Source organism: Zingiber officinale, chromosome 5B (assembly GCF_018446385.1).
Source record: "Zingiber officinale cultivar Zhangliang chromosome 5B, Zo_v1.1, whole genome shotgun sequence".
Lineage (NCBI taxonomy): Eukaryota > Viridiplantae > Streptophyta > Magnoliopsida > Zingiberales > Zingiberaceae > Zingiber > Zingiber officinale.
The window spans coordinates 98,644,540-98,667,146 of NC_055995.1; the positions used below are offsets into that span (position 1 = coordinate 98,644,540).

The 22,607-nt window shown below is 35.2% G+C and overlaps 1 protein-coding gene across 2 annotated transcripts; it reads left to right on the forward strand.

Moving 5' to 3' along the window:
- Positions 1 to 312: 312 nt before the first annotated feature.
- LOC121985146 (putative MO25-like protein At5g47540) lies at positions 313 to 21,964 on the forward strand. Of its 2 annotated transcripts, XM_042538437.1 has the most exons (12): positions 313 to 445; positions 512 to 672; positions 8,579 to 8,740; positions 8,903 to 9,021; positions 9,960 to 10,034; positions 14,575 to 14,668; positions 15,023 to 15,082; positions 15,964 to 16,032; positions 17,070 to 17,168; positions 21,110 to 21,154; positions 21,240 to 21,342; positions 21,484 to 21,964. In XM_042538437.1, exons 2-12 carry the CDS (start codon positions 553 to 555, stop codon positions 21,561 to 21,563), a joined length of 1,026 nt encoding a protein of 341 aa, XP_042394371.1. In that variant the 5' UTR covers positions 313 to 445; positions 512 to 552; the 3' UTR covers positions 21,564 to 21,964. The 2 variants fall into 2 exon arrangements, with proteins under 2 accessions (XP_042394371.1, XP_042394372.1); XM_042538438.1 differs by lacking the exon at positions 15,023 to 15,082 and having other exon boundaries at positions 377 to 672.
- The last annotated feature ends 643 nt before the right edge of the window (positions 21,965 to 22,607 follow it).

Sequence of the window (22,607 nt, forward strand, 5' to 3'; positions counted from 1 at the left end):
GCTCGGGCTAGATTTTCTGGCGGAGCTTTCTTTCAAGTCAATGCTGTCCTCCCGACAAGATCACTAGCAAAATGGTGCAAACGCAAACGAAATGAGTTAAAAATACGTAGCCGTAGCTCCTTATCTTTCACATTCACTCTGCCGGAGAAGACAGGATACCGAGTCCTCCGTTCTCCACCAACGCAACGGATACCGGTTTTCCACGGGCTCCACCAAATTTATAAAACACGAGTACGACGTGGGTGGAGGCGATGCTAGTCTCATAAGACAGAAATCCAATTTCAAGTCCTAAAATTCAATAATACAGAAATCTCCACCGCTCGTTTTCTTCATTTTCCTTTTTTTATTATTCTTTTTGATCGAGAGACGAACATAAAAGCCGTTCTCGGCGTCGGCTGATCGTAGCGCCCCGATTCTGATCGAGCTCGCGCGACCGGAGCCCCAGGTTTTTAAATCTCGACTTTTCCGCCCTTCTCGAACGCGAACCCTAACCGGAAAAATCCTGCTTCAGTCTGGTGTGGCGGTGCCTGGCGATCAACGCTGGGGCGCACAATGAAGGGTCTCTTCAAGTCCAAGCCGCGGACTCCGGCCGATATCGTGCGGCACACACGGGAACTCCTCGTTTACATCGACCTCAACGCGAATTCCAGGGACCCCAAGCGTGAGGAGAAGGTTAGCGGTTCCAAGGGGATCGGCTTGTTTTATCTTATTGCTCAGTACTGAACTCGAACTTGAGCACTTCGTTTCCTTCGTCTAGCAATTAGACTTGATATATGTTCTCGATACGAAAAATCAACATTCAATTCAGGATATTCTAATTTAAGTCGGATTCCACGTAATGGTCCTTTTTGTTGGTTAACTGAAAGTGCGTTAATCAGTTGAGCCGCTTGGTTATATCGGATAGCACAAATCCATTTCAGTCTAGTATTCAATCATGTTTCTTTTGGACAATCGTTCCCTTATATTGGCATTTAGTTAGTTACAAACTGGAATTTACTTGTCCACCTCTGTCTCGGTGCTGCCATTTCTACAACATTTCAAGTTTGGGCATGTGCAAAATGGTAGTGCTGCTCATTTGGTGCAGCACACAAGGTGTCTTTGATCCATGTTGCAGAGTACTGTTAGATGCAGTCTCTTATCCGGTCTCATGTGGTGTGTATGCACATTCTGCAAATTTAGATTTCCTAGAATAGATGGGCAATAGTTATAGAACTCTTTGCTATCTCCTGTGACAGTTATATACCTATTGTGAATTATGATCAGAATAGGTATGCTGCTTGTTCTTGAAGTATGTCTTTGTCTCTGCCAATTCTGATTTAAGTTTTTTGTTTGAAGTATACTGTCATCTTGATGCGTGTTTCAGTTGAACCAAATAGCCCTGCCTAACTCACTTTTCCTTCATATCAACATAACCAAAAGGTTGATTTTATATAGAGAACTCAATATTTTACTGCAGATTGGAGATGCATGATATCTACTGAGATATTTTTATCGAAGCAAATTTGTTTTTTTATGCCATAAACTCATTGTGGCATTCATTATCTTTGCTTTCAGGTGGCCTTTGGATTAGTGTTGGATAGTTACACTGACAACAGACAATGTAGTACAAAGAGAATGCTAAGACTAATGTATGAAGTTATTAGAAAAATATAAAATACTATTATCTAGAAGCATTTGTACATAATTACAGTAGATGATAGAATGAGAAAAAGTGAAGTGAGATGACATGGATTGTTCAAAGTTGACTAATATGTTCTACAACTATGATGAATTGGGTCTATTAGTATTGGAAGTGTAAAGAGTGGAGATTGATCTAAGAAAACTCTAACTAATGTAAGAAAAAGTGATTTATTTGATCTGAATATTACTTGTGTTATAGTCTTGCATGAAGAGTGCCAATGTCAATCCCTAGATTGAACAAACAAAGTTGAAAGTTGCATTAGACCTAGACAATCAATGTTAAAAAATCTTATAAATCTATAGACATGAATTTTTAACTAGATCTTGGAGGGATAAGATCCATGTAACTAACCCCAAAGACAAATATGGAATGGTGATGTATATTGTCTTGCGTAGAGTTCAATGAAGGGAGGATAATGTCCATGAAGCCAACCCCAAATATTTGCCACTAACACACTTATGATGGTGATTAATTTCTTTAGCTGAGTTGCAAAGATCGGTCTTTCATTATTATTATTATTATCATTATTTCTTATAATTTTATAAGTCTTCTATTTCAAATTCAGAAATTTTGCAATCTTTTACTTTTGACCTTTTGACCTTTTGAGGATCACACTATTAGCCAATGCAAACCAGTTGTGAGATTATGTGGAGTTCTTTTTGCAAGCATGATCATTTCTATCTTTGGTATCTAAACTACACTAGAAAGTCTTATTTACCTTGTTTGGCCTTCTTTCTTTTGATATACAATACTTATATAAGGTTCAAGTTTTAAGTAGTGCTATCAATTTCAATTATGTTAAAGCTTTTTATCAGTCTAGGGGAAAAAATTCTCATGTTATTATCAAACAAAAAATGCAATATATTAGTTTATAACCATGGTTCCACATCATAAATTTTGTAGTGGCATTTACCTTAATAGTTGGTGCTTTTCCTCTTGTTAATTAAAGTTAGTGGCTGGTATAATTTGATTGCTTTGAGTAAGATAACATTATTGTCACTGGTCATGCAGTTAAAACAAAATTTTTAGTAGATGCCAAGCATTTAAATTTCATTATATGTCGGACAACATACATCCATTGTCATATGGAACACATCAACACAACTAATAGAGGCGAGGGAGAGTTGTGATCATCTTCCTTAGTTTTGTGAGTCACCACCGGAGTCACAATGGGAAGCATGATGCTGAAATGAGGAGGAGAGCAAGTGTATTCCTCAGTTATAGAAGCTGCCACCAGAGCCATGGGGCCTTCCGCCTTCTTTTGTAAGACTAGTGGCATTGTGAGTTCTGTGAGGTATGATTTAGTTGCCATGTCATCTGTGGAATTCCTCCATTTCTTCTTCTTCGTCTAAACTCTCATCCTCCTCCTCCTCCTCCTGATTGGTGCCGAGCAACACTACCTCGATACGTTGTTGACACTATCGCTACATTTAGTTGATGTGCTTTTACACATGGTTTAAAATTTTGAGTCATATCGGAGTTTTGATTTATGATCAAAACGATATAGTTTCTGTATCGTATCGTGCCGTGGGAATATAGTTTTGGTATTTTTTAAATATAAAATACATTAATTTAAAATATTTTTTTAATTTAAATATTTAAAAAAAATAAAATACATAGTAATAATAATAATATTTTTTAAAAGGAAAAAATATTGAATCATGGAGTCTCTTGACCCCGTAGAGGTCACCGCAGTGCTGGTGTTGGGCGGCAGATGGAACAATAAATTTCGTTCGTTTCGCTTAGCATGGTACGAAATTTAAACCATATATTCACATACTATGTGGTAAAGTAATTACAATGTATCACGACAAGATTATCTTGGACTAGTGCTGTATTAATATCTTAACTTGTCTGATGTCAATGACAATTACATGAGATAGAAAACCAATTAATCACCAGAACTATTAAAAGATTGTTGTATCTTTTTATTCTATTTCAAATCAGTTTACATGCCCTGTATTTAAAGATATACAAAGGAATTAAAAAAGGAAACAACTAATTACAATTAATTAACTTTCCTAAAAGCTACATATTTATACGGCTTGAATCTTCCTAAGATCATGCTAATATCATGACTAATTGATTTTATTTTCAACACTTTCCAACACTTCCCCTCAAGCTGGTTTGAAGATATCTTCCATAGTCAGCTTGTCAATCAAATACTCGAATTGTTTTGATGACAATCCTTTAGTGAGTATATTTGCAACTTGTTCAGTAGTTGGAATGTAGGGCATATAAATCAGACCATTATCTAATTTTTCCTTGATGAAGTGCTTGTCAATCTCAACATGCTTCTTTCTATCATAAAGAATTTGATTGTGTGCAATGGAGATGATTGCTTTATTGTCGCAGTATACTTTCATAGACAATGAATATGAAACTCCCAATTCTTCCAATAATCTCTTGATCCATATTGTCTCACAAACACCAAGAGCAAGAGCTCGAAACTCAGTCTCAACACTACTTCTAGCCACCACATGTTGCTTCTTGCTACGCCATGTAACCAAATTACCCCCAACAAATGTACAATAGCCCGAAGTTGATCTTCTATCAGTGACATTTCCAACCCAATCTGCATCAGTGTAAGCTTCGACTTGAAGATGCCCATGCTTTCTAAACAATAGACCTTTTCCTGGAGTTCCCTTCAAATACCTTAAAATTCCGTAAGCTGCATCGAAGTGTGTTGGACCTGAAGAGTGCATAAACTGACTTACAGCGCTAACTGCAAAAGCTATATCAGGGCGAGTATGCGAACGGTAGATAAACCTCCCAACTAGCCGTTCGTACTTATCTCTTCTTCAAACTTCTTCAGGTTTGGCTCGTTGGAACTTAATATTAGACTTCATGGGTGTCTCAGCTGCCCTACAACCTAGTATACCTGTTTCCTTGAGAAGGTCCAGAACATATTTCCTTTGTGTAACAAATATACCGTCTTTGGATCATGCAAACTCCATACCAAGGAAGTATTTCAATACTTCTAGTTCCTTGATCTTGAATTCATTGGCAAGCACTTCTTTTAATCTTGTAAGTTCAATATGATCATCTCCAGTTAAGATTATGTCATCCACGTAGACGATCAGGATGGTAATCGTCCCTCCTTTAGAGCGTTTGAAAAACACGGTGTGATCCGCTTCACTTTGGCAATAACCTTGACTTTTAACAGTCTTCCTAAATCGCTCAAACTAAGATCTTGGTGACTGCTTAAGTCCATAAAGAGATTTTTTTAAGCAACATACTTTATTTCTGCCATATTTTTCCTTGAATCCCGGTGGCAACTCCATGAACACTTCCTCTTCTAAGTCTTCATTTAGGAAGACATTCTTTACCTCTAATTAAGACCAATCAAAATGTACTGCCAGAGAGATAAGAACTCGGATTGAATTTATTTTTACAACTTGGCGCAAAAGTTTCGTGTCTGTGTAAATCCCTTAGCTACGAGTCTAACTTTGCACCTTTCTACACTACCATCAACTTTGCACTTAATGGTAAACACCTATTTGCATCCCACTATAAATCAACAACCTTCCAAGTGTCATTTCTCCGAATAGTATTCATCTCTTCTAGTACTGCTAACTTCCAATTCGGGTGATCTAGAGATTCCTGGATGTTTCTTGACCCAAACAGGTGAGTAATATTTGAGACAAAGGCCCTATAATTGTTGGAAAGCTTATGATACAACAAATATTTGACAATAGGATGACTAGTACAGGTTCGAACATCTTTCCTAATGGCAATAGGTATATTATTGTGAAGCATGGTTGCTAGAATAGAGAATTACTTATAGAATTTTGAGTGTCCAATTGACCTGACTCCGGAAGTGATGATAAACTTTTTAGGGATAGTTGTATGATCCTCACCCTTTTGACGAAAACGTTTCCTACTAAAAACACAAAACTTAGGCAAAAAGATTAGGAATCTTTGATAGTATTTCTCCCCCGTCTATAAATTCTCTACATTTGACACCAATAAACTAGGGTTTTCTTTATTTTCATTAGTTAAAACTTGTGTCTCTTGGTTTATTTCAGAATTTTGGTTGAATTATGGAAAAAACACATTCGGCATAGGTACATATGAGTGCCAAAATTGATCTTCACTCTTTTCTATCTTCCCCGGAAGATCATTTTGTTTAAAGAAGGTTTTTTTGTTTTTTTCCCCAAAAAAATGTCATCCATCCTAACTATTTTTTTTTTTTTTTGTATTGGGATTCAAACATTTGTATCTTTTTTATTAGGAGCATAATCAAGAAAAATGCACTTTTCTGCCCTAGGATCAGCTTTGAATGCAAGTGATTTGGTATATGGACAAAAATAGTACAACTAAATACCTTTAATGGCAAATCAGAAATGATATTTTTCACACTCTGCAGAGCTATAATATAATTTAAGATACGTGTTGACATCCTATTAATTAGATAACTTGCTATTAGAACTGCATCCCCCCAAAGATACTTTGGAACATGAATAGAAAACATTATTGCTTGGGCAACTTCAAGTAAATGTCAGTTTTTTCTTTCATCTAGTCTATTTTGTTGAGGAGTAATACGACAAGTGGATTGGTGTTCAATGCCTTTCCCTTTTAAAAAGGTCCCCAGACATTCGTTAAAGTATTCAGTACCATTATCAATTCGAAGAATGCTTATTTTGGTTTGAAATTGATTTTCAACTATAGTGTGGAAATCTGTGAATAATTTTTCAACTTTAGATTTTTCACTCATCAAATAAATCCAACAAAGTTGAGTATGATCGCCAATAAAAGTGACAAACCATGTTTTTTCCAGTTGAAGTAGTAATTTTTTGATGGACCCCAAACATCACTATGAATCAAATAAAATGGTCTTGATGCACGATAAGGCCTTGACTTATATGAAACTCGATGACTTTTTGATAAATGACAAACATCACAATTCAAGGAATTGCAATCCAACTTCTTAAATAAATTAGGAAACAAATGTTTTAAATACGGAAAACTAGGATGCCCTAGTCTATGATGCCAGAGCATAATTTTTAAACAAACAGAAGTAGAATTAGAACTACCACTTAAGCCATGAGCTTGTTTATTGCACGAAGAGCTGTCATCGAAATAGAAGAGGCCTCCTAACATCCTAGCACGGCCAGTCATCATTCACGGTGGGAGTCAAAGAATACGACACGACAATTAGAATCTTTCGACAACTTACTAACAGATAAAAGATTGCAAGAAAGTTTAGGAACATGAAGGACGGAATTCAGTTCAATTTTTTCTAAAATTTTGACTGAACATGCCCCTGTAATAGGTGAAAAACTCCCATATGCAATTCTAACTTTTCTATGGCCAGAAGAAGGAAAATAAGATTCAAATAAATGGGACAGATTTGTCATATGATCTAATGCACTCGAGTCAATGATCTAAGGTGTGGAATTGATGGTGTTGGATAGGGTTTTGGAAGTATTACCTAATTGTGCAAGAGAACCACTAGGAATACCAGTGGTGGATTATATTTAAGTAGCTTCTAGAGTTGATCCACCTGCTCTTTGGTGAAGAAACTGGCCTCGACTTCATTTGCTAAAGGAGTCCCAGAGCTATTTTTGTCACCAGGTTTGCTACCCTTCAAATTTATTAGTTTTCCATGAAGTTTCCCGCAAGTATCTTGAGTATGGGTTGGTTTTTTATAGTGTAATCACACTAAACTCGAGGTTTTCCTTCAATTTTCCACTGACTACTGTTTGATCGAGCAGCGTTAGCATCAACAATAGTCAATGCTGAGCTTTCAAGGGATCCACTGTCCCCTTTTTGCTCAGCATCACATTTTGGCGACTTTCCTCACCGTATTTTAGAAAATACCTCTCCAATGGATGGAAGGGGTTGTCTTCCAATTATTCTACCCTTACTTCATCAAATTCAACATTCAATCCTGCCAAAAATTTATAAATCTTGTTATTTTCCACCATCTTTCGATGATAAATGTAATCGTCAGTACTTTTCCATTCATAATCATCAATAAACGATCCAAGTCCTGCCATAGGCCTTTCAGGATATTAAAGTATCTCGTCACACTATCTCCCCCTTGTCGAATCTCTCCAAAATGCAACAACAACTCATAAACTTGTGACTGGCTGCTAAGATCAGAATACATCTGACAAATATTATCCCAAAGCTCTTTGGCAGTGAGGTAACACATGTAGTTGGCACTAATGTCTTCCTCCATAGAATTGACCAACCAAACCATTATCATGGAATTCTCTGCATCCCATGTTGCAAAGGTTGGACCTGTTTTTGCAGGTTTCACTAGTGAGATATCCGATTTTTCCCCTCTCTTGGATGTACATCCTAACTGATTGAGACTACCTTAAAAAATTATCTTCATTGAGTCGAATTGTGGTGATTTGAACATGACGAGATTCAACATAGGAATTCTTGGTTTCAGTGGTTTCAGAAGACACAATAGGAGAGGAATTGAGAATTTTAGACATAGTGAAAGAAAGAAAAGAAATCAACTGCTAAGGTTTAAAAAAAAAGACAAAAAGTGGCTTTGATACCAAAAAGATTGTTGCATCTTTTTATTCTATTTCAAATCAGTTTACATGCCCATTATTTAAAGATATACAAAGGAACTAAAAAAGGAAATAGCTAATTACAATTAATTAACTTTCCTAAAAGCTACATATTTGTACAGCTTGAATATTCTTAAGATCATGCCAATATCTTGATTGATTGATTCTATTTTCAACGCTTTCTAACACTATTGCTATGCATTTTAATATATTTATCTATAGTCCATGACTTTTAATGCATATGTAAAACATGGTGCTACATGGATCATGTTGATCTTTTCCAATAATTTACTTGTCATTTCATCAAACATTCAGTCTAGCATTCTACCTTTTGCAAGCTAATCTGTGATTTATTGTTCTGCAGATGTTAGAATTATGTAAAAATATACGGGAGTTGAAATTTGTTCTCTATGGTAATAGTGAATCAGAGCCAGTTGTTGAAGCTTGTACAAAGTTGACTCAAGAGTTCTTCCGACAGAACACCTTGCGACTATTAATAGTTTGTCTTCCAAAATTGAACTTAGAAGTAATTTGCTACTTAAATGTTCCTATTTTCAGAATGATTAATATTTCCATAGATTTGAGTTTTTTTTAAAGGTTTCATACATATCTATGATTTTTTCCAATCTTCTTGATTAAGAGTTATTTACTGATTTGAAGCTAAAATTTGGTTCATGTCATTTTAAAGGCCAAAAAAGATGCTACTCAAGTTGTGGCAAATTTGCAAAGGCAACAGGTTCAATCAAGGTTAATTGCTTCTGATTATTTGGAAGCCAACAAAGATCTTTTGGACATTTTAATTTCTGGGTGAGATTTTGATTTATTGCGATTGCCAAAAAATAAAAAACCATTCTTTGGATGTTCAATTGATTGCTTTTGTTGTAATTTCTCTTTTCTAAGATACAGTTGACATGTTCAAGCGAATTTCTGTTTTAGTATTTTATTGTCCCTCTAGGAATTTGGTTGATCACACTGATAGCATATTAGTGTTTTTATATTTGTGTAAATGAAGAAGATTTAGTAGTAACCTTTAATATACATGTATACTGCTTTAAAGTGATTGTTAAGGCCAGAGTTCAATTGTGGTGATTCCATTTTGGATGCTGACTCATATTGAAGTATAATACTTGGTCTGCCCCATTGATTTCTTCAAGTAAAGAAAAACAAAACAACAAGATTATCAACAATTAACTGGTTAAGAAGTTGTCTAATTGATATCATTGAGTCTAATCTTCAAATAACCAAAGGTTGTATGTCACAGAAGCTGTTATTAATTAACTATATTCTTATGTACTAGTTGATAATTGTAATCATGATTAGTAATTTTTTTTGTATATATTCTTATGTATGACTGGGATTTGTGATTTACAAATGATGTCCTGTTACTAATTTCAACTACTTTATGTATAAACCTTGAAGCTCATTCTGAACACAACAAAGAATGATTTGAAAAATATTTTTAAATTTGGACTACCCATTTATTAAATTGGTAGCCATATTCAGCTCATTAAAAGATGATGGTAGCAATGAGTGTGTTCATATATCGTCACTTTCATTGAACTACACACTCACGGTTCAAGATTTCTTAGTTTTTAGTTGTTCATTAATGTTACATCAACTATGCTATGTGAATTATGACAACTTTGACTTTGGCCATATCAAACTTAGGACTTTGCTAATATTGTATTTATTATTTTTGTATACAGCAAAGTTTCATAGGTTAATTGGATAATTCTCATCTGCAGTTATGAAAACATGGACATTGCGTTGCATTATGGGGCTATGCTAAGAGAATGTATTCGACATCAAAGTGTAGCTAGGTACTTTCTGATTTTCAATGAGAAGGAATTTTGTCTCTCTTTTAATAATGTATCTGTGGCTGCCATTATCTATGTCTATATTAGTGTTCAAGATTATGACATCGACAGTGTAAGGAAAGCTTGTTGTCGTCTTCATGTGGATTGATAGTGGCTGCTTTATTTTTCCTTGATAGATTGCTCTTTGCTCTTGGCCTCTTGGTAAGGGTCTTGATATATTTCTAATAATCTAACACCAAATTAATAAAAGAGTTAGTTTCCATTCTGCCACAAATTAACTTGGATCAGGGAATCGGTTACGGGATAGGATTTCTTTTGAGAATCAACTGACCTTTTAGGTAAATTCAATGCTCCTCCACTTGAAGAATTGTTGGGAGAAAAAGATAATTAAGGTTTACAATATGGTTTGAAATCTTATACTATTGGTGGCATGGTTGAATCATACCATCCTAGTTAATTACCAAAACACAATGCTGATCAGTATGACTAATGAATGTGCCATAGTTGTGTCATGATTGATGCTATTGGAAGTGGCTCAAGTGTTATATGAATGTTGGGCAAGAGTACAATTGTTCAAGGGACCTCATCATGAGGTTGCATTGATATCTTTCCTTCCATGACTCTAAGACATACTATAGGCAGCAAAAGGTGAAACTATCACCTCGGCACCCCTCCAGGATGGCCTCCCACTGTCTGGAAGGAAAGTAAATCATGGAAGGCTTTACCCAGCAATAACAGCGCATGCAAGGAGGGGTTGAGGTAACTAGCGGGGCATCCCGCACCCGCTGGGAATCGATCTCAGACCTATGGGCAACAACACTTTTGCATGAACCAACCATCCCAGCTCGTGGGGGTGACTCTAAGACATACTATAGACATTATTGTTGATGATCTTAGACTAGGCTACTAAACAAACTACAATAGACATACCTATACAAACGAGACGAAGAAATCCATCTGACTTAAAGCACATTGGGCTTTTCACTTCAGTCAAATTCCACTTAATCTATCAAATAATATATTCTTTATAGTATGGTCACTATGGTGTCTAACATCAAAAAAAATCTAGCTTGGTATCTCACCTGCGATTTCATTTGAAATTTGTTGGCTGGTATAAACAAATAGGAGAGATCAAACCATGGATGTTGCACAAGAAACAATTGGGCTGTGTAGGGTTATATTGATGCGTGATAGCTAGACAAGATCAGTGTAGATGTAAATCAAGTTTCTTCATTAATGCAACCTAAAGGTAATATCTACAAATTTATTGTTGTAATTGTAGAATATTGCAATACTAATTATACACAAAGTTTAATGGATAGTGTAATGCGAGAAATAGATGTAAAACACAATTGTTAGCAACAACAACACTAACTTCAAGAACATTGGAGAGCTATGGAGATAGAACATCCAATATTGTTTTGGATATCATGTGCAACAGACTTATTTATCTAATGATGGTGACAAACTCATACTTCTGCAGAAGATTGTGAAAAAGGGTTGATCATTAACTAAATTCCTAGCAACCATCACTTCGTTAATGAATTAATGAGGAAAGTTAATGGGAGATCCTATGACTTGGAGCCACCACTGAAAAAGTTGGATTAAAACTATATTCACTTTAATAAATGGGAAACTTCTTTGTACACTGGAATTGCGAGTGGAGCCACAATGGCACTATAATCCTTATACATTTTTGTCCACATGAACAAAGGTATAATAGGCAATGTTTATCACTTATTTTGAAACAAAGAGACGATGAAATGATATATGCTCTTTCACTATTTTATACGTTATTGTCTTAATCCAACATAGCAATATTGATATGACTTATCTACTAATGGTGAGATCTTGTGGCTTTTAAAGAAGTAATATCAAGACTCGAGCCAAATAGAGAATTAGCTATTGAGGCGTCTATTATTTCAAGGGACATTCAATACCTTTGGACATTTTTTTATGGTGTATTGCAAATATAAATATGATGCAAACTGAATATAAATATTTACAAATGTGGTACACTATTCTAAAAGACTATTGTAGATTTGTACATTACTTTATCTTAAAAGTTACAATTGAATGGCAGGTATAATATGGAGGATTTTAAATGGATTATAGTGCAGATTTCACATTTAATGCTTGCAAGTTGCTACGAGAAAAATTAATTCACTTTCTCGTTCATTCATATAAACGTGAGAAATCATCTCCTTTATTGCCTTTGGAGAAGATTGTCTATGTTCACTATACATACGTATTGTGAGTGATAATCAAAGAGAAGAGAGAACAAAGATTAAAAGATGTAGATCCTTTTCATATTGGCTTTGTCCAAATGAGGATAACTCAATGATGAATTAATTGAGTGATATCAAAGCTAAGGTTTATTACTTGATGATGAGGGATATCCACCATTACCTCTCAAATTTTTTACTTAGTAGATTGAAGATATGTAATGATTTGCTTATGATGAAGATGACGATGCATCTTTCAAGTGAAAATTTATATTATCTAGATCTCTACTTAGATATTTGCAAACATTTGAACACTGAGCACGATCAATGGTCACAGACAAAAGGAAATACAAAACTCCTATAATAGCTAGCTAGCACATAGAAAGAAATTAATTTTACGAAAACTAGCTCACACAAAAAAGTGCAAAGTCGTGATTAAGAATAATCCTCCTAATGTAATCAATGAGCAAAAAACTTGATAATACTGAAGAAACTTTAATACCTTTTATTATTATAATCTGACAAGAAGCATGATACTGATGTTGATAGCAATTCAACTAATGACAGAGGTGTTGACAACGGACACCATGTATTGGTGATATATTTCTTCAACTCCAACACCTAAACCACCTTTACTATGGACATCTGAATAGGATTACATAAATGATATATAGGATAATGGCCGTAACACTAGATTCATTAAGCACCATTGTTAATAGATTTGGAATATAGGCAACAAAAAATCAAGCTCATGACTATTGGGATACTTAAAAAGAGTACTTGGGATTGATGCTGATCAAAGGTTCATTATATTCTTAGCCTTCTCCTATTGTATTAATGAATTATACGGTGATTCATCACATCAAAGCTTTGGAGAACTATTTGTATCCCAATTATGTACCTATATGTGCTTTATTTCTAGTTGCGATAGATCAAGTCCAACTTCCAATGATATAACTTCTATTACATCACATGAGAGCTTTGGGGCTGTCTATATCCAAATGTACCTATACGTTAGTTTTAGTTGTGCTAATTTAAGTCGATCTTTGTTGGTTAAATATTGACGGATATGTAGAGAAGCATGCTTTAATATCATAAATCATGATAGTAGTGTTATAATAGGGTATTGGAAAATTATTGGGTGGATCTCACTTAAATGTAAAAAAATCGATGCTCCCACAAGATGCACAATACTCTTTGTGGTATTAATAAGGTGTGGTTGTTAGTTGAGATAGTTATATTTTTTTAACTCATTGCACTAAAATTTTATCTAATTGCATAAGCTTTTATTTGGAGGTAATAAGCCAAGTGGAAAAATATTATTAGATTAAAAAAGATTAAATTTCTCTAGGCATATTTTTAAGGATGTCGAGTGTTGGGATGACTTAGTACTGAAACCTTCCCATTTTAGCCATATATTAAAACTACAATATGGAATGATACTTTGAACCTTGATGTCATATGGATGTCGATTGGGCAAGGATGCCTATGGATAGGCAATTCACATTGCTTTATTGCGTTCTCTTAAGCAAAATTTGATATCTTGAGAAAAGAAAAAAAAATGGTGTGGGGAGGTCAAGTGAAAACCAAAATATAGAACAATTCTCTCATCGAGTCACCGTATGTGAGCTTGTCTTTGTTACTGAGGTCGGTCATGATCTAGTGAATCTAATAATAAAATTGTTTTCTGACAATCAAGCTTATGCACTTTGCCTCATGTGATTGTTTGACGAGGGACTACATATACAGTGATTGTTCATCACTTTTGCATGGGAAAAGATGCAATACAAGGAGATCATCACTTTGTTTAAAACTCCAGCAATAGGTTGGCAAATTAAAGTCCTTGAGAGGTCATTGCATACATTTCTACAAGTTGGGTTTTTTCGTTATCTTTGAATAAGTGTAGGGCCTTAAGTGTAAATATATAAGTCCTTGAGAGGTCACACATACATTTCTACAAGTTGGGTTTTTTTCGTTATCTTTGAGTAAGTGTAGGGTCTTAAGTGTAAATATGTAGAGACCTAGTTCTAAATATACAACTTTTACAAGTGCAAATGCAAAATCACAATAAAAGTAATACATATATATTTGGTAGAGGAGTATACTTAAGGATTAACCAGAATAATTTCTCACGACAGTATTTTTTAAATCGATAAGAATGATATACATCATTTTTTCTGATGCTATGTTGATTCTGTCCATCATATGACTTTTAAGTCATATGCATGCTTCTGATCTGTTGATTTGACATTGAAGGTTTATTCAAATCTGTATAATTATTTGAAAGTGTATAAATTTTGTTATCGATCCATTTGCAAGTATATTCTTGAGTCTGAACACATGCAGAAATTCTTTGATTATATTGAAATTCCAAATTTTGACATTGCATCAGATGTCACTATCACTTTTAAGGTCAACCTGTGCTTTTAAGCAACTATTTTATTCCATTTAAATGCTATTTTAGTTTACTGGTTATTCAGTGTTTCCTCTTTGTATTGCAGACAAAGTGCTTTAAATCTGAACCTTTATTCTTAAAAATTCTATTACTTTGTATAAATAAAATGTACAGCCTTCTTAATATAAGTAGCGCAATCCCACAACAGTTAGTAAGAATAAGTTACTGAATTTTCACATATTATTCAAAAAAAATTAAGCCGTTCTTATTGTACAGTAATGAGTTACTTAAATTAAGCTATTCTTATTCTACATTGATTTGTTATGTACCAAAGAGTCAAGATCCAAAGCTAATTCATAACTGCAATTCAGGAACTTTTAACACGGCATAAATCAACTGTAGCCGAATTTCTATCCAAGAATTATGATTGGGTAAGTAATTACTGTTTTCATGTGCTACCTGCTGCAACTTTATCTTGTTCTAAGTTCTAACAATCTAGGAAACTGAGGTTATTTTATTGGGCCTAATTTCCTGGTCATTCTTGTGAACAAGCACATTGATCACAATACATATTGGCTACCCTTGTCTTCCTTCAATGATTTCTCATTTGGTCAATTTACTTGGTGCTTGGGCAAGTAAGTTTTAGGTACTTTATAGTTGATTAAATTTTTCAATCACTTCTTATCTCTGGAAATCTATTTTTACACTTCTATGAACTTAAATTATATATAACCATCATTTACTTTATTGTTGCCATCTGCAAATTGACTTTGATATGTTGTCATTTGAAGTAGATATCAGCTTGACTATAATCTATTGTTAATAATCTAAATAATTATACCTAAAGGGTCTCTTGAAACAAGTTTTTTAAGGTTTATCATCCTGTGAATTTATCATAATCTATCTATAGAAATTCTATATGTACATCTTATCTAGATCAATAGGTTTAGGAACAAAATGTCAGATAGGACTGACTTTGTGCTAAAACATCACAGATTCTCTGCATAACTGCAGCGTTTTTTTTTTAAAAAAAACAAAAAAAAACAACTTTGACGCATGCCACCAAATGTTTGGCTTAAACTTGTGCCTCAGTATCAATTACTAGGATCCACATTAACAGCTTAGCGATAAACCATATTCGGATCGTAGCTAGGTTGTAATCATAACTTCTGTTGACTACATTCTTCTAATAATGAATCTTATACTAAAAGCAAATAATCATAGTCATAAGATCTTGAAGCTTTAGTTGTTGAAATCTAAATGATGCACTTTGATTGTTGGAGGTTTCTAATTTTTGCAACTACCTGGACAGTTTTTTACAGAATTCAATTCAAGGTTGCTGTCATCCCCTAATTATGTCACAAGAAGGCAAGCTATCAAGGTATTGCGTGTTGGAATTCATTATCTTTTAGACAACATAATTATGCTATGTTTGATTCATGGATTGGAATTGATAGGGATAACATAGTCATTCTTAGGGATATGGGGAATAGAATAGGAATATTTGTTTCTTTGTTTGGTTTGTTGAATAGAACAAGTAGACCATTTTCATTCCTAGGAATGCTATGATTAATGGACGAGGAATAAGTTTCGACAATCATAAAATATCCCTCCAAATATAAACAAGTCACTTGGTCAAGCTTGCTGTATCCTTCTTCTGTAACTTGTTTGGCCCTCCCTATCAACCTGGCTTGTTTGGCCAGTTAGCAAGCCCAATCTGTCCTACCTGCCCAGTTTGCATGGCGAGACTGATCTGCTAGGCCCAACAGATTTGCATGACTTGTCTTTCTTTCTTTCTTTCTTTCTTTAAGAAGCATGGCGAGGGGAAGGTACTGACCTGGCATTGCTTCTCTTGTTTTTAAGACATTGCCCAACTCACCTGACTTTCTTGGTCCAGTGATTGGTTCAGCCTAAATGGTACATTGGCCCTGCTGATCTGCTCGGGACACGAGGCTTACTCAATTTGTCTGAGTGACTTGTCCTGTGAGGCTCGTTAGGCTTATCCTACCCACCTCGCTTGCTTGGTCCGCTCTATCCCCACTCGTTCAAATATGTATATTTCTTGGAGAGCTAAATATAGCAAATAAATTTTGTTGGAGGATGGAATAGAGTAGGAATATGTATTCCCTAGAAATTGAGTAGAAAATAACTATGAGGGATGATTAGGAAGTAATGACTCTGTGGGAATTGGTATTCCAAGTTTATTTTGGTAATAAAAAGGAATACTTATTCTATGGGAATTGATAGGGAAAAAGACTAACCTGTGAACCAAATTCTCCATTGTTGTTCTTACTGGCATAATCATTTGATATCTTGACTCCTAATTTATTTGCTAAAGTAGAAATGATGTATCCAATCCAATTATATATTAGTTAGTGCCAAAAGTATCTTTTATGTATCTACTAATTTGGTTTTCAGATTTTGGGAGACATGTTGTTAGACAGGTCAAATTCTGCTGTTATGGTCCGCTATGTTAGCTCAAAGGACAATCTTATGATTCTAATGAATCTTCTGAGGGTACGTATGCTTTCTTCTTTACTAAAAATGGAAACTGTTAGAATATTATAACATAATAACTAAGGATATTATTGTAATTATGTTGTATATTCTTCTCTATATAAGTCAATAACTCCATGGTGTCTAACACACAATTTTCTCTTAACATGGTATCAGAGCCAAGTTAAAAGAAAACCCTAACTTCCTATTACTCTAATTTTCCCCGATTCTACCTCCACCGCCTCCCATCTTCGCGTCTCCCTCGCACCGGCGCCTGCACCTCGCAATCCTCACTCTCTGGCGAAAGCGCATCTCCTTCGCTCGCCGGCGGCTCCACCTTTCTTTAAACCCATCTCCTTACCGACGCTGACTGCCTCCTTCACTCTCTTGGCGGCGGATACCAGGTGAGCCGAGCACCTGAGCTCGCTTTTTGTTCGTGACCTAGACCTCTACCGTTGCTCCTCATCGTCAACGCCTGGCGCTCTACCTTGCCTTCAACATCTCCTGTCGTACCTACCCTGACGTCGCGAGCACGTCCAGATCTTCATTTTTGACGCTGCGCATACTCTGCCAAGGGCCACAGAGGCAGTCGGAGCTTGGGGTCGTAGGAGAGCAGCGCCCCTGCTTTCCTCGCCACCTCCATCGCCTTCAGGTGCGCTGATCTGCACGATTCTATGATCAAGCTTATAGATCCATAGTGGAACACTGCAACGCCTTCCTCCGCCCGACACCGACTCTGCGTCGCCTCTGCCATCCCTACCCATCCCAAAAGGGGTCTACAAAGGTTGTTGTGGGTCGTCATCGGGGAGTTGCGACGTCGCCAAAGAGTCGGGCTGCTGCCCTCTTTCAAGCCGGCGTATCGCGAGCAGCAGTTGCTGCTGCCATAGTGCAGTGTGTCCTCCCTCGTCCGTGCGACTTCCGTCCTTCCTTATCCGTGCTGCTGGTGCCGCTCCTTTCAAACTAATCAATGGCTACATACGGCGTCCCAAAGCCAGATATCTCAATTTTTACTAACCATATCACTGCACCCCTCTCTTCCGAGCAATTGGATGGTAAGAATTATGTCTCTTGGGCATCTCATATTGAGCTTTGGCTTGTTGGGCAGGGTTATGAGACACATTTCACTCAAACCGAAGAAGATGTTCAAGTTGCCGATCGCCCTCTATGGAAGAAGGTTGACGTTCAATTGTGTTGTATTATCCGAGCCACCATCCATCCATCTCTTCAGAATGTCTTCTGTACTCACAAAACTTGCAAAGCTGTTTGGACACAAGCTCAACAACATCTTTTTAAACATTTCTAGACAAAGAACCTCGGCAAACTCAAATATTTCTTGGGGATAGAAGTAGCACAGTCTAAATAGGGGATCGTCATATCCCAAAAAAGTATGTAATAGATATTCCGGAAGAAACAGGAATGTTAAACTCAAAGACAGTCGACAGCCCTATGGATCCTAATGTTAAGCTCCTGCCTAATCAAGGGGAGCCTCTTCTAGATCCTGAACGGTACAGACAATTAATACTACCTTACTATTACTCATCCGTATATCTCATATGCGGTAAGTGTAGTAAGTCAGTTTCTCAAATCTCCATGCAAAGAACATTGGGATGCTGTGACTCGCATTATTCGATATATCATAGGCGCACCAGGAAAGAGTCTTTTGTATGCAGACAAAGGACATACTCGAGTCATAGGGTACTCTGATGCAGATTGGGCAGGATCTCCCACTGATAAAAGGTCCAGGGTTTTGTATATTTGTCAGAGGTAACCTTGTTTCTTGGAAAAGAAAAAAGCAGAATGTTGTGGCAAGATCCAGCGCAGAGGCAGAGTATCGGGCTATGGCCATAACTAGTCAAGAGCTTATATGGCTAAAACGGTTGCTTTAGGAACTCAGGTTTGGGAAGGTTACACAAATGTCACTTATATGTGACAACTAGACTACCATGCATATTGCCTTGAACCCAGTTTTTCATGAGAGGACAAAGCATATTGAAGTTGACTGTCACTTTGTTAGAGAGAAAGTCATATCAGGAGAAATATCTACTAGTTTTGTCAACTCACATGATCAACTAGCAGATATATTCACTAAATCACTGCGAATTTCTCGAATTGACTACATATGTAACAAGTTGAGTACATATGATCTATATTCTCCAGCTTGAAGGGGAGTGTTAGAATACTGTAACATAATAACTAGGGGTATTATTGTAATTATGTTGTATATCCTTCTCTATAGAAGTCAATAACTCCGTGGTGTTTAACATACGGTTTCTCTTTAACAGAACCATATATATTACTATTTTACTTTTGTTGGTCTCAGATATGAAGGTTCTCAAATGTAATTCCTTATTGAAAATTCTAATTTTCTAAATTGTACTATGGAGAATTTTATATAGTAGTTGTATAAGCAAGGATTTAAAAATAGATATTGAGATATTATCAAACATTGATGCTGATTTATACAGTTTTTGTTCTTAATCTTCTTGAATTTCAGTGTTTCAGTATCTAACAAACGTGTAAACTTAATTGATTGCTATGTCCCATTCCCTGTGGCAGTGGTGGTTGCTGTAATTGTTTGTTAATGATCATGGCCTGTATTTTTGTCTTTTGGCTTCGCTTGTCTTTGCCATGTGTGAACTTATTTTACGTGTGAACTTATTTGACCTTATTGCAATTTGATTGAATTTGTTTAGGTGTAAAGCTTAAGATGGAATGGGATTGGAAACTGAATGAAGATGACAACAAACTGAAAATGACCTTGTCTGTGTAGCTAGCTTGAAAACAGAGAGGAAAATAATATGTTTGTTTCTGGCCTCCCCTTATAATTCACACACACCAATCAAAATATAATTAAAGCAATCCTCTTTTGTGGGAATATTGGTTCAACCAATGAGCTGCACTTGATGGCTCCAACTGTATCACAAAAGGGCGAGGTCTTTGGCTAACTTATTGTTGTTATTACGTTATTTGGGTTATCATCAATATTTTATCCTGATTCTTGCTTACCTTGTCTGGCTACTTATTCAATCTGAAATACCAATTTTAAATATAAATAAGGATCAGTCCAGATCCAAGTCTATATATTGCTTGACTCAAGCAGATTCTAGATCCCCTTTTTTCATGACAGTGTGAAAAGTCAATTCCTCAGCTCTAAAAAAATCCTAGAACATGCAGCACTTTTAACCTGGGCGATCTAGAGGAACCATGAAATCCAGTTTTTGCAAGTTTTTCATTTTGTGTGCCATAATGTATACCTTATACATGCAGCAGAACGAATCTACTTAATTAGACACCACTGCCTATTTGTTTGAATGGAATTATAGAACTTCCACTGTTTTGCTATGCTTTATCATGCTCGGTTGCATTTTGGCTAGTTTTTATTAGCCACCACTAATGGGTTGGCAGGGAGGAGCGAAGCAGGCATTCACTATATTTATATTTTTATCACTTTAGAATGCATACATGCATCGTTTTTGTTAGTTCCTAAATAATCTAAATGCACAAATATCACCTACAACCAAAGGAAGGACAAGTATGACACAAGGTAATCTAGATAAATCACCATTCTTGACATCATATTTATCAGTCCCTGACAATGAACCTAATAGCTCGGTTCAATCTTTATAGCTGTGTGTAACATTCTTACTCAGCTTTTGTGCTATTAGCTGGATGCCTTTTTTCTTCTGCATTTAAATGCTAATGTTTGTATGAAATTCTATCGTGGATATACCATACTTGGTTGATGTTGCTCTAAGCATTCATCTTAATTCTTTCGTTCCTGTAACAATCTATTCCGTTTCTATTGGGGTGGTTTTAAATCAAGACCAAACCTATGTTGAGGAGTTAATGGCTTCTCTTTCAGATTGTTTGTAATTGTAAAAATACACTAAACAGCAAATCGTATATATATTTGTGCTCTATATGCTGAAACTTCATCTGTACTAATCAATTTTCCAATCCAGGAATCAAGTAAGAATATCCAAATAGAGGCTTTCCATGTATTCAAGGTACAATCGTGTTCTTTCTGTTCATTTTTGCATGCCGTATTCAGTGAGTTCCCAAATATTCACTATGTATTTGTTTAAAATTTAGTTATTTGCTGCTAACCAAAACAAGCCACCTGAGATTACAAGCATATTATTCACAAACAAGGATAAACTTCTTCGGTTTTTTAGGGACTTCAAGTTAGACAAAGGTAAAGCCTTTACCTACTTTGCATAGCTCAAGTTTTTCATTCTCGAACTTTAACACATACAAGAAGTATTACCAGAATGTTTTTCCCCACTTTTTGTTGGACCCAAAGACTCAACCTCAATTGATCTCTATTTGTCCATAGAGGATGAGCAATTTGAAGCAGACAAAGATCAAGTTGTCAGAGAGATACAAGCTCTGAAGAAGGAGAACTCATCTGAATGAAATTTGTGATCACACCATGACCAGTCTCCTATATCATTTGCACAGACCATCTATATAGGGGTGTGGACAGGAGACACTGACCTCTATTGTGGTGGACAAAGATGTCATTAATATCATTTTTGACCAATAAATATCAGATATGGGAGAATGGGACTTGCTATTTGACCTCATGATTGCAGTCTTTTATGTAATCATGTGTTCTTGAGTCAATTTAGAGTAAATGGAAGTGATTATGCGTATTATTTCAGATTTCTGCTTGTTATATTACAGACGCAAACAAAGTTCAGATTGACTTTGAATGTACATAAATTGAGCGTCTGTGTTTAATTCATAAGCATGCTATTTTTATAAAAATAGATATGGAATATTTTTTATAATTATAAAAGCATTTTATTTGACAAGTTTGTATAATTTGTTTAGTTTGATGTGGTTGATGTATCATGTTGACCGTACCAGTTGGCATTGTCCTAGTTGATTGGTTTGCCTAATTTGACCCATTGGTCTTGTTCTTCTGATTTCATTAGCATGTCTAGTTTTTATTAACCTTACTCGGGAATGAGTTAAAAATTAATATGTATTTACTCTGGGAAAAAAAAAATAATCAAACTGACTTAAAATTTTAGATTTTTTCTTGTTTTAAGTCAAAATATATAGACTGCACGCACACGACATCAGTCTGTTTTCTTTTATTTTTTTATTTTTTTTAAAAAATTAATATTTTTTGAAATATTAATCATAAATATATTACTATGTCTTTGTAACATTACTATGTCTATTTTTTAATTTTTTTTTTTATGTTTTAACTAAGTACTATAATCTAATTGAAAAGTATGGATTTTAAAGATAAAATCTTAAAAAATTTTAATTTGAAAATTATAATTTAATTGGGAAGTCTAAATCCTAAGGATACCGAATTAAAAAAAATTATATTAATTTTTTTAAAAAAAGTTAATATCTTACAATATTTTTTTTAAATCAATATTTCTTTGAATATAAATTCTAAATATATTACTATACCTCATAAACATATTACTACTATATATC

What these genes read in the sequence shown, in the direction of transcription:
- LOC121985146 (XM_042538437.1), top strand. Translation starts at nt 553, where the DNA reads ATGAAGGGTCTCTTCAAGTCCAAGCCGCGGACTCCGGCCGATATCGTG. An exon ending in ACCCCAAGCGTGAGGAGAAG is followed by an intron (nt 673 to 8,578) that starts GTTAGCGGTTCC and finishes ATTGTTCTGCAG; the next exon opens with ATGTTAGAATTATGTAAAAA. An exon ending in TTCCAAAATTGAACTTAGAA is followed by an intron (nt 8,741 to 8,902) that starts GTAATTTGCTAC and finishes GTCATTTTAAAG; the next exon opens with GCCAAAAAAGATGCTACTCA.